The 14,614-nt window shown below is 38.1% G+C and overlaps 1 protein-coding gene across 6 annotated transcripts in view; it reads right to left on the bottom strand.

Annotated features, from left to right (window-relative positions):
* Nucleotides 1-65: 65 nt before the first annotated feature.
* Nucleotides 66-14,614, bottom strand: part of PRKCZ (protein kinase C zeta) — a 159,719-nt gene continuing 145,170 nt past the window's right edge. For 5 of the 6 annotated variants that reach the window (XM_048824677.2, XM_048824678.2, XM_048824685.2 and 2 more), the window contains 2 exons: nucleotides 7,158-7,273; nucleotides 66-2,802 (listed from right to left, as the gene is read on the bottom strand). In XM_048824677.2, coding sequence (XP_048680634.1) covers nucleotides 2,715-2,802; nucleotides 7,158-7,273 — 204 coding nt within the window. In that variant the 3' untranslated portion in view covers nucleotides 66-2,714. Of the gene's footprint in view, nucleotides 2,803-7,151; nucleotides 7,274-14,614 lie in introns of those variants that run through there. The other variant, XM_048824680.2, reaches the window with a different exon arrangement.

The raw sequence follows: 14,614 nt of genomic DNA, 5'->3' as shown, positions 1-14,614 counted from the left end.
CTCTCAGTTAAAAAAAATCTAACTATTTTGGTCATTTCTCAACATGGTGATAAATAATAAATCTGTTGGCTTTTTCATTAAAGTCTTTAATAGCTGTGCAAGAATATAAATGATCTTAGCTGTTATGGATTAGAATACCATCTTCTGCACAATTAAAACTGGCCAGCAAAGATCTCAACTAATTAATTATACAAAACTACAAGAACATATTTACTGTTTTACAATCATTAAATTAACTAGAGTTTTCATTTACTATTTCAAATAAGACAACTATATATCATAACCAGATCCATTTGTAATATATTAGGATTTTTTTTCAAACCACACATTTAATTACATCCTTCATTTTCTTTAATTTATAAAACAAGTACTTTATATAAAAAATTTCCCCCTTCATCATGAACAGAACATTGTTCATACACTTGCACGTGAGCAACCAAACTTATAACCAGCAAACTATTTGGCAACACAGAAACATTGTAAATGCCTTGAATTGTAAATAAATCAAGGATTTTTTTTGTAATGTTTGTTGAGCAAATGTGTCTGTCTGTCCCTTTCTCTTCCCCTCCCCCCCACTCCCCCCAAATAAAATGTTCCAATGTCTCAGAAATTTGAGGTAAAAAACCTTCATGTTTCCACTTCTAAGCCCCTTGCCCAGATCCATCTAAGGGCAGCTTTGTCATATCTCCATGCAAGAACTGCCAGAGTCCCTGTTTTAAGTAATGATCAGTTGTAAAAGGAAGGGCATTGATTAAATACTGAAACAGAAAATGTTCAGGGTACACTAAATTGCCAAGGAGGGAAAAAAGGGGGAATTAAAACAAAAAAGTTCATATCACATTTAAAAAGTAAACTCCTCCTTTACTAGATACCAAATTATCTAAACTCCAGGCATTTGAGGCAAGTACTTTTTTCTGATTAAATAATTTAGTGCTGGTTAGAACACATCTTGCTTAATATAAAAAGCTACAATCCAACACAAAGAAATCCAAAACTCAAATCTGGATGGGATTAATAAAACTGAATTACCACAGGTTTGCATAATTGTGGCCAATGAAGGGATACAAAATGTAGTTTGTTAACCAATGGTTAATTGAAAAATTTAAACACAATGTTTTGGCAGTCTCATCCTAGCACCTCATGACTGGGATGTGAATCCGAAAGATGTCATGTTCAGCACCTAATGCAATGCTGTACCCTGAGAAACCTATATGTTAATGTAAAGAAAGTGAAAAAATGTTGCAATTTATCCTGCATTTTACACCAAATTAGATGAGATGTCATGGCACAGGGTTTCTTGGTTTTTTCTAAATTCCCACATCAATTTTCCCCCAAAACCACAAGCCACATAATGTAGTTAAACAAAAACCTAGCACAAAGTACTGCCTCTGTTGTTGTCATCTGCAATGAGACAGGTAAATCTTTACAAGCATCTGAAAGGTTTTAGATTGCAGTGCACATTTAGTCATCAAATATAGTGACAGGAGTTTTTCCACAGCTGACAACGAATTCTTAACCTTTGTGATACAACATCCCCTTTTTCCCAGTTTTCAAGAGAAGGGACTGAACATCTATCACCTCACCCAAATTTATCGTGTATTCATTTTCCCCCCTCCATTGAAAAAGTTACTGCTTTGAAGCAAGCCATTTTTATCAAAGCATCCCGTTCTCCTATGTAGAACAATGAATTAGTAATATACACTGAGTATTTCTAAGCAGACAGTTAATTAGTAGGAGGTGTGCTTTATCAGGAAAATGTAGCATGTGTATGGATAATCTAGATTTGCTATTTAAACTTTAAGGCTACGATCCATTACACTTTTGTTGTTCTATTTCTGAATATTGTATTATTGATAAAAATATTTTTCAAAAATCTAATACACAAGACATCATTGTAGGCACTGCTTACGTATTTTCAGAAATCCACTCTGTGCAAATTTAGGTTTTTTTTTTTTAAACTAAAATTGAGGTTTAAACAATCCAGATTTTTGATTTGACACGGGATGTTCTAATTTGGAATTGGTATTGCTGAATCACTCTGCTCCTCTATAAAGATGTACCTCAGTATTAGGTTGCAGCTTTTATTTGTATTTTCCTTATTTAATGTTAACAAGCATAACTTACCAGGGTTAAGAATGTTGAAAATATGTAGTAAGTCTTCAATGCAGTTTATCCATTTAGGCACTTAAAACGTGTACCCAAATTTATGTTTTGATTGCTAATAAAACACAACTCCTTTTACATACCGTATCTGAGACATTTAGACAGGTACCACTTGTGAAAAAGGCATAAAAATAAGCTTCAACACCACTAACGTTTTATTCTTCAGGATGTTACACTCTAATATTCTTCAATTAGTAGCTCACTGCATCAAGTGTTTCTGGAAAGTACGTAGCTTTCAAAGTTGTTGATGGAATCTCTCTTTTTCTAGAGGATGCAATGAACACTTTGATCCTTCATGAGACAGGCACAAATGCAAATTCCTTCATTAACGAAGCCAGTTGTGTCAGTGCCCAAAACTTTTTAAATCCAGTATTTAGAGGAAGACACCCACCAAAATCATATTCTCATCTTTGATTTTCAGCAGCAATAATTTTTATCATTGGTCTCCTTCCAAACCCTTACAGTTCCCCAGCCTTGCATGCATATACTGTAGTTAAGGATAAATTTAAAGTTCATTCACATTATTTGTCCACAATGGAGAAGTCATTCCTTCATACTGTTTCCTCTGTTGACAGCAACAATGGATTAATGTATTCAAATCCTTCAAATTCCGACTGATCTATTCTTTTTATTACATCTCTGAAAAATGAGAAATATTTTTTTAGGTTACTACTTGGAACTCTCAATTGTGTTGCTAAACATTTTGTTCAAGAGATTTCTCTTTGTATAGCATATGTATAGAACTTGTATGTTATAATACTAAGTATTAGTGATATAGAACCAATAAGATTAGAATGAACAACCAACCAACCAGCTTTGAATACACAAATACTTTTCATAAATCTTTCATTCCAAAATCTCAAGCAGTATTGCTAGAGATCATGAGATGAGAACAACAGAGGGTTTGTTTCTGCCCCTCTATAGAGTAATATACTCATTTATGTGCATCACAGAGGAATAGTAATGAGAGGTTGGTAGTTTGGAAAACTGGGATGGAACAGCAATTTACACAGAGAAAGAAATGCACAAGGCATAGAGGCTGATATCACTGGCAGTGGTGATGGCCAGGGGAAAGTAACATAAGTTCTGAGATGTAGGAGAGGATGCTATGGAGTTGTTGAGACAGAAAGCTGAGGAAAACAAATTTAAACTGAACCTTGTGCACAAGGGAGAGCCAATGGAAGGTTTTAGAAACTGATGCACAGAGAAAACCGACTTGCCAAGGACAGTGTGTTAGGTCTTCAACTGTGATTTTATAGCCAGTCGGCAACAGAGTCATCTTAATTGTTACATGTAACATGGTTCACAAGTAACATGGTTCAGTTTTCATTTGCACAGCAGCTTTATTGCCATATGATTGTTTGACTCTGCGTGTACCATGATGCCTAACTGTTTTATCTATGCCTTCTGAGAAAATCATAGCAACTGTCCCATAGTGCTTCAGCAGAAGCACTGTGTGACTGAAGGTCATACGCACAGAGCACCCATCAGCAAAGGCAAAGAACTCAAATCTCCTCCTGCACTGACAGCTAGAAGAACTGGCCGGGAGTACTTTCTTCACCAAACAAACCCCAGTGCATTTAATCTGTTACAAAAGACAACAGCCAGGTGCCAGCCTAGGCTGCTGTTAGCTGTCACAACTACTAACTTCTATCCGTGACCTGCGCAGACACAAACTATCATTTACAGTCATCCCCACCACTAACTACACACACACACACACAGTTAAAAGTTGTTGTGTGGAAAAGGCCTTCATAGCAGAGTCAGGAACAGAACCCAGCAATCCTAATTTTATTTAAAACACAAACCATTACTGCCTTTCTCTCCATCTTTAATCTGCTAAAACCCATTTCAAAAAAAGGGTCTGGTTCCTGTAGCACGCTGCACAAATTTACACATGAGCAGCATTATCTTTATTGGGAATTTCCTGTGTAAATCCTCACAAACTGACAGAAGGGTGGATTGTGTCCTACAGCTTGTCAAATGTCAACCGGAATTCTTTTTCTCCAGAGCCTAACAGAATTTTTTGAAATTGCCATTTTCTTTAATTCTGTAAAACCCCTTCTCACTAAAAAATCTAGGAGACACACAATTCATTTTTCACGTTTCTTTCCCCCCCCATAAAAAAAAATTTTGCAAGCTGATTTGTAATCCTCTAATGCAGAGAGCCTGTATTTCCCATTAAAGTAACCTAATAACAAACTGTTGTCATGCCTTATGCATCTGGAGCCAAAGAATTAGTATAGGAGTAGACAGACGAGGAAGAAAAACAGATTGGAAAGGAAAAAGAGCTGAACTGTTGTTTAGAAGCAGTTTGCAAATTTCAGCACAAAGGTGTCTAGCTGTCAGTTTAGAGCAGTAGTTCCCAACCCGTGGGCCACGTGTGGCTCAATCAGCATGCAACTGTGGCCCAGCTGTGTGCTAAAGGGCCGCCAGCTTGGCAAGGTCTGGGGCCCAAGGGTCCTGGCTCCCCTGCCCCCACGCATAGGGGTCTGGAAGGGCATTTGGGGGGCATGCGGCACTGTGGTTCTCAACCTGCAGCCCAGGTAACACATTATGGGCCGCACAGGCAGCCCACAATGATAAATAGCTTGAGAACCATTGGTTTAGAGTTTAAATTAATTTAAAGAAATACCAACTTTAAAAGTGTTTAGAAACAGGCATGTTTTTCGGTTCATGAAACAGAGCAGAAGCCTCAGTCCATTATTTATTATGATATCATTTGAAATTAAGAGATGGATAAAAACAGAAAAATCAAAAATATTTTAATCCAACATCCATTTGTAATTTGCTGTATTGTTTGTGATCAAGCTGGTCCCGAACACAGTCTACACATTCCTCCTCTGAATGTAGTTATAGTAGTCTTTACCCCTCGAAAAACAAGCTAATCTTCCTATGGATGTCACTTGGAGACTGGATAATAGGTTGTTCCCTAGGTTACTAGTGAGCATTCTGCTACAGAGGAAGTGCAATGAGTCCTGATTGTCTCCTGCTTTCCATGCCAGCAACTCAGGTTAGGCTAGGAAGCAGCAAGAGAGGGAGGCAGCCCACTTAAGTTTAGGTTACTACTGAGTCCAGCGTGGCTCTAGGCTGAGAGGCCATTTGATGGTGAGTATGAAGTGTGATAGTCTTTGCTTGCTTGGGGCGAAGGCATCTTGCCTTGCTGTTTGTTTGACAAAAGAGTAAGGAGTACTTCAGCACTGAATAATAGGGATGGTCAGAGTTTATGGACTGTGGCCCTAACTCTGGAAGATACTTCATCACTGGCTTAACTTTATGCACATGAGTAGTCCCAACATCTTCAGTAGCTTTTGCTTAAGTACTTTCCTGAATTAGAACCTGTAAAGGTTCAGATGAAATTGCAAGTTAAGACTTCAAAACTGTGCACTTCTACCTAAACTAGACTTCCTTAAGGGAACAGGCCCAGTCAGGAAGATCACAGGCAGGAACCATTCAGAAGAAATCACTTCACAGCATAGTGAAGAAATTCACAGTACTTCCACTTTAATAAGGGAAAGGGAAAGAAACCCAGCTACCAAAAAGGTGCATGTGTAAGCAAGCTCATCTGAAATCAAACTTTGGGGATGGAAAGCCACAGCTTACTTGCCTGCTCTCTCGGAGTAGAACTGGCCTAGCAATTCCTAGTCTGAGTCTAATTTCATCAACTCCAAGGTAACTGAGCCTTGTTTAATTTCAAATAAACCCAAAGTCTCCATTGATATGGAGACTTGGTTTATTTTCCATTTTAAAATTCTGGATTTGAATAATGAAAGTCTTGCTTCTTTTGACTCTCTCTCACCCCAACGGTATGAGAATGCCAAATGTATAAAAAAATGTCAGTGTATAAACAGTCCTGCTGAGTATGTAACATAGGTTCTATTGTGCCATTTCCTCAAGTAGCAGAGCCAGTAAATTGAGTCCTTAAAAAGGTAAAACTCTAACAAACATTTAACAGTAGTGCCATATGTAATAGTCTTGAAAGAGAAACTGTGCGCCTGGAAAAAGGGATGAATCAATTCACTTTGCATTGCTTCCCAACTGGACAACATGCAGAAAAATACAAGGAGGTGACCTATGCTTATCAAAAACACACTGTACTGGGCTGGCCAGCAAAATCAATCCAGCAACAAAACAAAACAAACAAAAATAAAAGAGGCTGGGGAGGCCATCCAACCTTGTCACAAGCAACATGGTAGGGACATCCTCCCCTCCCGTATTATTCATTCAGCATGAGACATATGTCTGTCAAGTGCCTAACAAGATGACAAGATTCATGTGTCTCACTGAAATTTTCCTCCCGTTGCATACTTAGCTTCCCCTTGTTTTTCTAAAAGGGGTTCAAGCTTCTGAGGCTGACCTTCAACGCCTACCATACCCTGAACCTGTTCATATGATCTTGGCTCTCATCCTGTAACTGCTTCCAAGTTTTCCTCCTAAGCACCACATCTGCATCTTGCCTTCATCTTTGCCTTATACGCGGAACAGTGTCCTCCTCCTCTTGCACCAAGCAACGGGCCTCTTGACCTTCAAATCCCTTCTCATTCCACGCTTTTTCTTTTCCAGCCAAGACTTTCAATAATGCCCTCTGCAAGAGTCCTCTATCATGTCAAACTCATACTGGTTCTTGATGCAGTGTCTCTCTAAATTGTTTGTCTCCATACAAAACTAAGTCTCGTGGGGCAGACATCGTATGTTCTTAGCTGTTTGTACAGCACCAAGCACGTTGCTGACAGTCAACAATAGCAATACACATAGTTTTGATTATTCATTAGTCTGTTAGATGTATTCTGAAATATACAGTATGTATTATGTGGATGTCTAAATGTCACCATGAGAATGTTAACTTATACATTTCTTGAATTTACATTAGTATCTTTAACTTCAAAATGTTGGTTCCATTTTTAGATATTAACTCTCTCAGTAACGTTACAACAACTTCATATTCATTATACATTTCTGGATGCATATTTGTTTAATTATATTAAAAAACATACTCATCATCTGGGGTTAGCTGCACGGGTTCGCTGGTGAACTGTGTATCAAAGTTATCCAAACCATAATCGTCTGTGATCTGAGGCTGAAATGGAGGGATCGCTTGCTTCTTTTCCAGCTGAGAATAATAAGGTGGGGAAAGGGGAGGGGGGAAATCAAAGATTGAATATTTACTAAATCTTCTCAGAAAGCTTACACCTGCTCTATGTATATATACACTATGAAACACTACAGCCATACTTTACACGTCCAATATTGATGAAAGAGACAAACACTAAATATTATGCATTTAAAGGATTTTCACATTAAATGATGTTCATTCTGTTTATTCATCTTTTGTGGTTTCAAAAACAAATATTTGAGAAAAACCAGCAAAAAACATACTGAACTTTAAGTTTAAAAGGAGAGAGAAAGCAATTTCCAAATATTTCTCAGCATACCTCATCTAAGAACAAACATTGTCTCTAAATAAAGCCAGAGTGCAACACAAACTAATGTAACATTTAATTACGTATTCTTGGTATCAAAACTGTTTATAAACTGGACATATGTCTCAAGAGGCCTTCAATCTATTTTAAGTTCAAGCCAAGACGCTTCCCCAAACACTCACTTTTTCCTCTTAAATGCTTCTGTAAAGTGCCTTTGTCATGTTTCAAAGATGAGCGTTTAGAAGATGCGAGCTGCATCTAGATCATACACACCAACAGTCAAGTCAATTTAACCAGATCTGTTTGTCTCCCAATCTAATTCCAGAGCAAAAGCATAAGCTGTTTCTGCTAATGCCCGCATCAATAGCCAGCTGTGATGGAGGAGACGCTGCTACTGTAATAGTTCACATTCACTGAAAGCAATTGCATCTAAGCACTAAAATGTCAAAAGCAGCCAACGTCTTTACTATGTAAAGAAATATCACTCTACGTTAATTAAGCAACCCACACGTATCTTCTGCACCAGCGTTCACTAAACCATAGACAAACAAGCAGTTTTACTTCACAAGGGTGGTTCACACTAATGTTCACTTTTGGTCATTGTGGGATCAAGGCCCCATCACACAAGTTTCACTTTGGCTTTCAAGTACAAACTAAAAAGTTCAAAATGAAATTCTGCTGAAATTGCCAAGGTTCACCTATGTTTTAAGCAGATAACATTAGAATCTGGGCCCACGCTTATGACCTGTAGCAACCTTTTAACTAACACTGCCAGAGTTTTGAGTCTTATGAAATCCAGGGCCAAGCAAACTTTTGCATGGTTTTGAGTAGCATTCTGCATGATTTAAGTGCTCATCTTGTCTAAACACTCTGCATAGGTGCACAAGGATAGAAACAGAAAGGTATATTTTTTTTCCAGGACATATTAAAAATAGTTTAAAAGTCTTCCTTTTAAAAAAACGGATATCTCCTCTGATGTTTCCAAGCCTACGTTTTTCTTTTATTATTTAGGGGTGAAATTTATTATTGTGTAAATCAAGATAACATTTACAACAGTCAGAAGCTATGTTAGCTGACAATGCTTAGTTCTGTCAAGCCTGTCTCTCTCAATCAAAGATTAATTACCTCACCCACCTTCTCTCTCCAATTCTGCCAAGACATTTCGGTCCTTACTTGTAAATAATGCCTTTCTAAGTGATTAAGACCCTCTTCTGACTTGGAACTACTAGTTGTGTTAAAACCACAAAATTATGACAGAGTTTAAGACACATCTTTGCTACGCCCCAGAGTTACCAGATTCTCTAGTTTATCACATACTCGGGTGAGAAAGGAGCTACCGACAGGTATAATGAGGCAATCCATTTAAATCCCTACCGGTGACAGTTCAAAAAGATTTATAACAGGGCCAGATTTTCAGCTTGGGAGCAATCAATGGGAAACCACAGGGATGAGTTCAAAGCTCTGGAAGCTAATGAAAGGATTCAACTGATCCAAGCACTCATTGGTTGCTGGAGTAATATATTTAGATCAAGCAGTCAACCAATGCCCACTTATTTTGGGCTCTGTTCTTGCCAGTTAAGTCACATTTTAACATTGGTCACAAGTAGTATTATTGTAATTGCCTTTATGCCTCCACCATGTTACAGAGCTCCATGGTTAACAAGATCATGAAGTATATTATGCTATAGTAAAGTGACAGAACTCTGTTAGAGCTGACAAGAAATCACTATCATTTGATTGGTTAGTATTCTATTGGACTTGGACTTTCATGGCTTTTCAAGATAATTATACACTGCTTACATTTTTTATCTGAACTCTCCTGATCATGACTTGGAATTTCACATTGCATCCTAATGCAGAAAGTGTTCTGACAGTACCAGGAAAGCTTTCCTCTGCTTCATGAGAGGAAAGACAAACAAAGAAACCCGAGTGCAATATGTTATTTTGGTGGATGCTTACATGCACTAGACTAGAGGCAAAGCGGCACTGGCTGCCTCTTTCCAACCTTTGTTTATCTTACTGTGGATATTTAATCTAATTCTTGTACCAATCATATTGTGCAACAACCGAATCAATCTCTCTCCTCTACCCCTTGTTTCCTCCCACAAACAAACTACCAGAAAACACTATTATGAAAGAATGAGCAGGAGAAAACAACATTGCTTATCAACCTCACAGGCAGGAATTTAAATACAGAAAAACTCTGTGTGTAGTAGAATTGTACCAAACACAAACAAGTGGAACAGCTAACGTATAAAACATCTTCAGGAAAGTACAAAAATTCAGAGCACTTTCTTCCAACAAGGTTATAACACTTAAGTACTGAGCATGCTGTTTGTTAGGTCTCTTCTGTGCGCTTGTTCATGCTCTATAGAAAGATGCTTGACCTTGTACTAATGAGCACAGTTCTCAACATGCTATGGGTCTTAATGTGTAATAAAAACCCACAAACAAGGCACAACATGAAATAGCAAAGGAAGACATGAAATTATGTAAGACTCCCTTTTCTTGAATGTGGATAAAATTGACTTTATAGTATTTATGATGCTAGGAGTCTGATGCTACAGTAAGTATCCTACGGAAACAGAAGGATAACAGGTTTGCATGTGATAGGAAGTAAATTGGGAGCCTAAGACAAGTGATGTAGCTAACAATAAGGCACATTTTTTCCCAATGTCTGACTTGTGACTACAGTATCTGGGTGCAAATGAGAAGTATGCTCATGACCACAACAAAGGAAATTAGAAAAGTAACCGTGTTTACGGGCAGGCTGGGAGACAACGTAGGGAACAAAATGCATTTTAAACATATTTAAAGGCAAGAAATCTTATTGGCTCACTGAATAGGGAGTATCTGAATCTCTCTGTACTCACTAAGATAACAAGAAAGTGCTATACATTCAAATATAGAAGGAATTAGCTTGAGAATGTGACTGATGATATGATAAAAAGTTGCAAGCTACTGAGAATTAGATTTTGTGATCAGATTTAGATTTAGAAGAACAGCACAGACGTGCCAGACACTACCATCTCAATGCATAAACTCTCATTTAGCTTAATATAAGATTTTTAAAAATACCTATAGAAAATGGCTAATGTGAAATTCCCAACAGGAAAGATAATTTGACTTCTCTGTACTGTTTTTTCCCCAGTGGGTTATTTTCTAATGTTTACAGCTAGTATTCATTAGATAAGTAGGACTGAGCAGACAAAAATCTAATTTAAACCAGGATATCATTTTCCCTCTGTCTTGAACTCACAAGATAGCTTTTTCATACTGGTAAATAAATCAGCTGAGAAACATCTTGATGAACTCCACTGGAAATACATCCATCATCATAGGGGGAAAGGATTGTAACATAGAAATGGTAATTTTATTTGTAGTGTTCATGGAAGGTGTCAGATTTGCAGCGCTGGTAACTAAAGTCCTCTCCCCACTCAACAAGTACAGCACAGGAAGCGTTAGCACAATCTTTTTCCCACACCACATTGCCCATATATGCCCCAGTCCCAATGTGGAGAGACAATTCAAAGCAAAGGAAGAGTTAAGTTTCTTCTCTGCAGAGCCTATGAATCAAGTTGCCAGGTGTCAAAGATGCTCTGGACTCCTGTCCATTAGGGATTGGTCTGAGTCTACCCATTCTATTACAGATCCCAAATATGGTAATTTTGATACTGGGGCTGGATTCAAAGATGTGAGCAACTCTGAATTCCAATAACAAGGCCTGTGCTATTGACTTCAATTCTAGATGTATTTTTTTAAATGATTTTTACAAAAAAAATCTGTAGGCTGCTCTGATAAAAGATTCAAAATAAAAGCACGCCTTCAAATGCAGTCTTCACCGGATTCAACAGAATCACAACTAGCTCCAGCCAATATTAAAGAATTTATTTGGTTGCCTTCCCAACTTCAAATAAGTCTTTGTTTTATATCCCAATAGACAAAACTCAGAAAATACAACAGCAAAAATTAATTTAAGTACAACTTGGCAGGCACAGTCCCAAAACAAATATCCACAAACCAAACACTAAGTATATTATAAAGGTGCTTTTTCAGAAAAATAAGCCCAATACACCCTGGGTGAACGATGAGTCAATGTTCAGTTTAGTAATTAATAGCTCTGGATATCAGCTCTTTAAATTAGTAAGGCTTCAAATTATACAGGAGTTTACATTAATTTTAACTCACTTTTTTTTAAGAAAAATACTATTCGACTTACTAGTAACAAACTTGTTCATACTTGCAAACTTAATTATATACATCACAAGACACCATAAAAGAATAGGAGTACTTGTGGCACCTTAGAGACTAACCAATTTATTTGAGCATAAGCTTTCTAAAACCCATAAAAGAATACCAGCTTGTTACATTCCTTCATATAACCTTGACATTTTTTTCTGAAGCATAGTTCTAGAGTTCACAGGACTATCAGTACAAGCGAGAGAATCACAAAAAAGATAAATGGAAACAGCTTTGTAAGAAAAATACAAACCAATACAGTAAAAGACACCAAGTAGGTTTGACCCAGTTTAAATAGCAGGTCTTTTCTAACTATGAACAAAAGTAATTCAAACATTTCCCCACTGTCCATGGTTCAGTTAAAAGAATTATAAAAAGGCCCAATCCTACAAACTAACTACTGGGAGTAGTCCCATTTATATCAGTGGGACTAACTCCCAATTGCAAGCACCCTACGCAATGGGGTTTGAAGGACTGGGTTCAAATGCTACAGTGATGCACATTACAGTTGTTGGGGGAGGGGGATTCCTGTAGAAAATTTTAACTTGTTGGTGGAAAACTGAAAATATTTTACCAAGCCTTCAATATTTTCTATTCCAGAGGTTTTCAAACTGTGGTCCGCAGACCACCAGTGGCCTGCGAGCTCCATTCAGGTGGTCCACGGATAGTTTCCTCTAAGGTCCGTGCCTGGGTGGCCGCACACAAGAGAATGAAGGGCCACCTACATGCAAGGTGAGGTGGTAGCCTTGGGGAGAACAGGGGATAGGTATGAGGGGGCAGTGGTGTAAGAAGAAGGGGTGGGGAGGAATTTGGGACATGCAAGGCAGCGGCAGCCAGAGAAAGAGGCGACTTTCCCCAACTTCAGGGCTGCGCCTGCCAGGGAGAGACGGCCCTCAGCTCTGTGGTGGAGGAGAGAGGGAGTGACTCCCCTCCTTCCCAGCCCCAGCTCGGAAGCTGCCATGGCGGGAAAGAGAGAGGGCACATCCATCGCATTAGAAAGGTAAGACTACTGATGTTAAAATATGAGTTGTGTCCTTTTATTTGTAGAACAAATTTTGTTATTAAGGTTTTTTATATATCACTTTTATCCAGAGCGCTTTACAATAGTTAGTTAACAGTACAAACATTTGGAAAAATCATTAAGTGGTCCACCGAGACCCTCAGCAATTTTCAAGTGGTCTGAGAAAAAAAAGTTTGAGATCCACTGTTCTATTCAGATATCCTGTTGTGGTGCCTCAAGGGAATTGTAAGCTCAGGTCCCTCAAGCCCCTATTCTACTCTACGGGCAGGGCTCCTTAGACTAATTCCCATGATCTCCCCTCTTGCCGAGTTGCCATGATGCAGGAGTCTGACTGGAGTCCATTTTGGAGATGTAGTTCAGCTGGAAAAACCCAACCCAGAGAGGAGAATGATAGAGAGAGACAGACCCCCAAGGAGGCAACACTTTAAATCAAAATTTTTCAAATAAAATTTTTTTCCGGTTTTGCGCAGTTGTATTTTTGACAAAAAGTTACAATTTTCTGTGGAATGTAGATACTTTTCAAAAACAAAACAAAACTAAGAAGAATCACTGTCAAAACCGCATTTTTCCATCAAAAACAGTGTTGACAGTAAAGCAGCCTTAATGAACATCTTAGAAAGGTATAACAAATATGTTTTTGCTACTGGAACCCTTGTGCCTATAATGACAAAATAAATAAAGTCTACAAGTCTAGAGGCCTTGTGAAGGTTGGTAGTATATACAGAAAGGTCTTGCTAATTTACAGTAGGGGCACAGACACTGCAAATGACTCAATTAGCAAGTTAAGTGCACTATCACAATGGAAATGCTGGTCTATACTGCTTCACCAAAAGTATTTTCATTTATTTTATCAATTGTACCTCGATGTTTATTTTAGAAAGTAATTCTTTACAACATGCTAGTAAGTTTACTGTAGTATATTATGTAAAACAACAAAATCCTAGAAACCCAAGGCTCATTACAGCATCTGCTATTCAATCTTTGCTGAGGGTCAGGGGAGACATGGACTTCCAATTTTTGTGCAGATTATAAACGACAGATCTGACGTGCTGGTTGCATGTTTTTAGTGCTCTTCTACTTATGACAAATTACAAGCTAACATCTCACCTCCATAATATGTTTGCACAGGTGGTCCCTGGCATCCGCATGAAGCTCCACTGATCTACCAGGACTCTGCCTGTGTAGGCTTATCAGAAGAACTGGGGTCTAAACATGCATCCAAATTCATTACCTGGCCAATTGTGGAAAAGGGCAGGAAAGCCACTGAAATATGGTAAGGCAACACACACAAATACATGAGAACTCTACTTATGGGAACTGGTCCCCCAGTACACTCCCCAACATCCTTTTTTCAGTAAAGTTTGTAAAGTTTTGTCAGCATCTCTACTTTCAGCATGTTGCTTAGAAGCGGCTCTCTCTGCTTCAATGCTTGTTTGAAATGGTCTCATCTCAAAAACAAATCCATAGTATTTTGCATGCCAAGGTTTAAAAAAAAGTTTTCCTTATTTAACATGTCAATTAAAATCCTGCCCTCTTCTTGGAAGCACAAAAGAAAAGAGGGTGGACAAAGCAAGGGTTCTGATGCTCAGATAACATGATGAGGAGATAAGAATATTTACAAAAATATCATTCAAAAAATTTATTTATACATACTATAAATACACCCATCACCTTAAACAAGATCAGCCCCACTGTGCCAGGCTCTGTAAAGATATACAGGAAGAGGGTGAGATTCTCTCAGCGCCTGTATGCTGGGTTAAGGGGTTGGGAA

The sequence above is a fragment of the Caretta caretta genome, chromosome 18, assembly GCF_965140235.1.
Source record: "Caretta caretta isolate rCarCar2 chromosome 18, rCarCar1.hap1, whole genome shotgun sequence".
NCBI classification, from domain to species: Eukaryota; Metazoa; Chordata; order Testudines; family Cheloniidae; genus Caretta; species Caretta caretta.
Note: the sequence above shows the minus strand (reverse complement) of the source record. Positions and strands in the feature narration are given on the sequence as shown.